Source organism: Anneissia japonica, unplaced genomic scaffold (assembly GCF_011630105.1).
Source record: "Anneissia japonica isolate Jap-2015-1 unplaced genomic scaffold, ASM1163010v1 scaffold287851_len66788_cov172, whole genome shotgun sequence".
NCBI classification, from domain to species: domain Eukaryota; kingdom Metazoa; phylum Echinodermata; class Crinoidea; order Comatulida; family Comatulidae; genus Anneissia; species Anneissia japonica.
In genome coordinates this window covers 46,364-52,024 of record NW_022698958.1, presented here as the reverse complement: position 1 = coordinate 52,024, position 5,661 = coordinate 46,364, and the positions used below count along the sequence as shown (strand labels likewise).

General features: G+C 33.5%; 1 protein-coding gene across 1 annotated transcript in view; it reads left to right on the top strand.

Moving 5' to 3' along the window:
- LOC117102772 overlaps positions 1 to 5,661 on the top strand; it is a 19,574-nt gene that overhangs the window by 3,194 nt on the left and 10,719 nt on the right. The window contains exon 2 of the mRNA XM_033243180.1: positions 3,117 to 3,316. Within this exon, the coding sequence (XP_033099071.1) occupies positions 3,157 to 3,316 (160 nt within the window). The 5' untranslated portion in view covers positions 3,117 to 3,156. The remainder of the gene's footprint in view (positions 1 to 3,116; positions 3,317 to 5,661) is intronic.

The window sequence follows — 5,661 nt, the reverse complement described above, 5'->3', positions numbered from 1 at the left end:
GAGGGTATGCGTACTCGTTCGACAACTGTAGGCCTCTTTTTTGTCCCTAAACCTAAATTACAGTATTTTAAAATGTCATTTTATTACAGAGCCACCTCCTTTCTTAACACTCTTCCTTTTAAATGCAATATATCTTATTCTAATTTTAAAACCAAGTTAAAATTATATCTCAGAGAAAAGCAATAAATTCTGATTTTAACCATCACCTTGTAATTTTATAATGAATTTTAAAGTTTATTGTATTTTTAATGAATGTTACAATGTTTATCCAATATTTTATTTATTATATTGTTTTTGAACTTTGCCGTAATGAAGCTTTTACTTACTTGGATTCTTAATGTATTGTATATATTTTTATGTATTGTTTTTCTTTCGAGGGCCTCTTCAAGTCAGCTGTACTACTGTAGTGCAGCTGTTAGAGCTACCCTCGTGAAATAAAGTTGAAATAAAATAAAATAAAATAAAAGTATGAAAAATTACAAAAAATCACTCTGCACTATGAAATTGCCCTAAACTAAATCTCTATTACAATATTACTAACAACATCATCCTAATAAAACTATTAGTGTAGGCCTGTTCAATAGAGCACTGCATACAGAAAATATCATCTTCTGTTGTGTATTCATACCACCATCATTATTTAAAAAACTGCATTAAAGTCACTATAATTGTAAAGTATTCTTTATTTGGAGGGAATTTGTTTTAGTTTAGTTGGGTCTGGCAAAACCATAAGATACATTTAAGTTTGAATGTCCTACTAACACAATCGGAATTCAATATGGAGTATGTATACTTATCTTCACTAAAATCACTATTTATATTTTAAAATTAGTCCTTATATAAAGGGGATAATTTTCAGTTTTCTGTGTCTAAGGCCTATGTCTACAGTAGTAATGTATTATACAGTCAACTCTCCCAATACCGACCACCCAGAAAACCGGATTTAACGCAAAACCGGTCGTTTTTTAAAGTCCCAAAATCATTCCTATTCTTAGTGTATTAAAATACTTTCTGAAAACCGGATCTCCGAATTCCGGCCAAATTCTTAAGTCCGGAACAATAAAATTACCTTCTGAAAACCGGACGGCCAGTTTAAAACGATGATTTATTGACGAAATATGTTAAATAAATCATCGGAGACACATCGACTGGCTCCAAATAACAACTATCAATCACAAAACACCACATGTACGATCGTTAGTGTTGATCGTGTGACACGCCGATAGCGCATTAATTAATTAATTGCAATAAGCCTAGATTTCATTTGTTTAATAAACTGATTGTTTAATAAAGTTCATGAGTGTGTTTTCTTATTAAGGAACATATCCTTTTCTTACATTTTGCATTCATTCTCACGCTAGGGCAAACCAAACGGTCCCACGCTATCTTCATAAAAACAATTGCGCATGACACTTCGATTGTCACCTCTGACTGTTTTCTATTGGCTGACGCAGTTTAGGGGGCGCTGCATAAGTTAGCACTTATTTTTTGCATTTAGCGACCCAACAAGGTAAGGTTATGCCAGCGGCATCGAAAACCAATCAAGCGTGCAACCACGTTGAAATGAAGCAGATTATGGCGATCGAACGAAAAATAACACTGACACTTACTATAAATTACGATACACATTAAGTTGATTTGTGTAAATTTTTATTAATAATAGACTTCGACACAAAAAAATAGGTACGTACAACATAATGTAAAAATTAAGTAAAACATGAATTTTAAATGACGTTCTCAGGTCAGTAGGCCTACACAGTACACAGTACATGATGCAGTGTGGTGTAACTTTCTGCTGTACCTTGCTAGGCCTAGGCTTATTATTGACTCAGGGTCGGGGAACCAAGGTAGGTAAACGTTCTCTAAACCGGTCCGTCCGGAAAACCGGTCAAAGTGGACGGTCCGAAGGGTGGTCGGTATTGGGAGAGTTGACTGTAGTAGTATTGTTGAAAACAATGGAATTGAGAATTAATATTTATCAGAATTTTTAAAATACTTATGTCAATAATTTAGGCCTCTTAAATGATTTTACTGTTGGACAAGTTTTTTTAGCAATGATCAGAAATTCCGTTGTTGCACCAGTCTAGTGATAGACTAACGTTATTATAATATATTATCAGGAGGAATCAGTAAAACCAATGTTTGTAAACTTCTATTCTCAACACAAATAAAATATTTCTCATAAACTGTTCAACCTTTGTTTCATTTGAATACTGACAAGCTTTTTTTTTGGAGGAGAAATCATCATTGTTTGTTTGTATCTTGGTAGTCTGGCAAAAATATTGCTGTTAACGCTTTTATCAACCAGTGATAAGAGAACTGTTTCTATCTCAATTTTCAGTAGAAATTAATAAATAATAAATTAAATGGTTAGAAACTGATGTACAGTTACTGCATGCTATTATTTATTCTTCATATAAAGGATTTCTTTGAAATCAAGACATCAATTCCTGTACTTGTTTTAAGTAATTCTTTGAAATCCAGACATCAATTCCTGTACTTGTTCTAAGTAGGCAAACGTTCCATTAAAATATTACTAAAATCACCACTTGCATTACCATTACTCAATATATATAAAACTTGCACAAAACATCATCTTATGATGTGCATTGGCTAATGTTTTCATATTTTTAGCCCTATAACAAAATTGATTATAGAGAAATAGCATTAACATTACTATTTATTTTATTGTGGTCTTGGAGGGAAAAATTTTCATTTGAAATCTGGAGGTGGGGAAGGGAGAGGGTAAGTGAGGGGCAAGATAGAATTTTAGGGGGAAATATGTTTTCCCATAGACAGGAAATACAATTTAAGGTAAGAGCTAAGGGAAAATTAAAGCATTGCTGATATTGATGGTGATGAACGCCCTGGATAATGCCCTGCGTCAGCTTCACTAAAGCCAATGGTTGGGGTTGAGTGAGCCCCACTAATAATCATTGTGTCGGGTTACTATTGAGTGAGTTGAGTTTTATTGGACTTTTGTTTATTACTCCAAATAATTTATTGTGAAAATCTGAGATCTCCTATCTGACATAGCAATCTAGCCATTCTGCCTACTTTAGATATTATGTAGCAAAAGATATTCACAATTAAATGATTTAACTTCTGTTTCTTAGGCGATATTCAGAAAATCAACACTTCAGACTGAATTATGTGATGCACATAAGAATTATTGGTTATAAACCAAGTACGAACGTTGAACTATCGTTTATTTCTATTCTCATCTACACTGCACCGAACAACATTATGGGATTGCCACTCCAACAACTCTTTATATCGAGCCTTCTGATTGGTTATTTTATAAATTTTAGTCAAGGTAAGACGAAAAATGTTATTATATTGTCTATACAATTGATTTATGATTTAATATTTTCTAATAATCTACTTGACACGACTAAAAGGTTAATTGTAAACAATTGCAATGAATGTCCTGCTTCTTTCCTGGAATATATTAGAATGGTTCTAGCTATGACTGGAAAATAAGGTGTGTGCTGTCTAAGGCAGATTAACACAAAATCCTCAAAATCATGTTTGTGGTTGAGGTGAAAATGTTATGTCACCTTAAATGCCTAAAAATGTTATCCTCAGGCCAGCTGATTCTAATGAATTTTTTCCTACAGAAATTATCATGATTTCCTGATAGTTGGGCCATCTATTGTCCCCACTGGCTGGCCCTAGACCACATTGGCCCACACACTGACGATGCACTGAGATACAAATTCCATTTCAAGTACTGTTCCCTTGTTGGATATTCGAATTCCCCTCATTCCCCATTGGTCTGTGGTTGGCCTCTGCTTCAATCCCATTGCTGTCTCCTTGAGTTTCAACTGGAGGGCTGAAATGCAAGCTGCAAATAAACTAGGTTAATCGCGCTAAGTACTCAGTGGATGGCCGACCATTCAAGTAAATTTTAACTCAAATACCGTGAAACAAAACTACTCTGGAAGTAAATTTCTAAGGTCATCAAATGCAAATGAGGATCGCTTATCCTATCAATAGGTATCCCAATTTCAAATTCATTATTGTGAATTCTCTCTTCATTTAGTATGCAGAACTTACTGCACTGATCACTTTCCAGTTTAAATGAATGAAATCCAACATACCGTTCAAAAGTTATGGCCCATCAAAGTTGCCAAAAATGGGGGTCAAACGGTTAAAAAACGGCGTTTTTCATCAATTGCCATTTTGAGCATTTTTGGAGGGCCATAACTTCAAAAATAATCATAGAAAACATCTAATTTTCACCAATCTGGTAGATCACATAGGGTTTTATGTGTCTATTTTTTTGGGGACACTCTGCAATGTGGTTTTTAAAATAACGGCCCACGAGTATGGTCCCTCTGCATTTTTTGGCAATTTTTCGCAAATGTCTTAAAAATGTGCAAAATCTGCATTTTTTCAACGGCCTATATCTTCTTAACCACTGCATCAATCCACTTACTTTTTTTGCATTACAAAGAATGGTATATATACAGTATATGGCCAGGGTCTACCTCAAATGTATTATAACATACTTAAATTAAATAAGATAAACCCCTAAAATAAAAATATCGCCAAAACATTTTAAAATGCAAAATCGGCAATGTTTGAAAAGTAATAAAAATAGTGTAAAAATTGTATATGTTGTAACCTTTTGTCATTTATGTTATTTTTTGTTAATGTTTTACTATTTAAAGACTCACATAAATTAAATCAGTCAAATCAAGCTACATTAAAATTGGTTCAAAATTAGAAAATAAACAGGCATAATTTGCTTGAAATATGTCACATCCATCACAGGAGAAAAAATCATTAGCCAGGCCAAACTGCATCATCAGAGGAGATAGAATCATCAAACTCGATCTTTAAACTTTTGAAAACATCATCATCATCTGCAAAAACAATTAATATTATAAATTACATCTTCATCCATCATACATCTATCTAGCCTAGGCCTAATTAGCTAGGCATACTCGAGACTTATTTATTACTTACTTAAAACCACCAATAACTCTGTCTCTTATACACATCTAGATGTGTATAAGAGACAGTATCCTTTTCTTAAGGCGAGAAAGCGACCATTCGTGACACCGTAGATCAGTAATATTTAGGCCTAGCATTTAAATCATTTATCTATATTAGCGGGCTGTTAAAACCCACGTTAATGATATAAAATTAAGAACTAATGTACTAGTGATATTATAATTAGTAATTCAGTCAAAATACTTACCAATCTCGCTAGCAACTTGTTCGAATTCCATCCTTTCTTCCCGATGCTTTTTCTCTCGCTAACCGTATTTTTCTCGCTCCTTGGAAGCGATCTGAAAATACCATTGGCACAGTCCATTTTTCTGGAGGGTGTAAATTTTGCTAAATACGCTAAAACCCGTGTGGTTCTCAGTAGCGTTTATTTAACTTTCACCGGGTAGAAAATGGTTTAGACACCACTTTTTCTGAGGAATTACTTTCTCAGTTTACCGTATAAAACGTGTTATCGCTTAATATCCACGTACAATCAATAAATAAATAATGGTTTACGAAACAAAAATATAATTTAGCTTTAATTTAATACCAAATCCGTTAGACTTTGATCACGAAAAAAGTTTAAAAATACGATTCTTGTCACTTAAATTGATTTTTGCGGCGGATGAACACATCGATACCAAGCGAGTTATACATCAA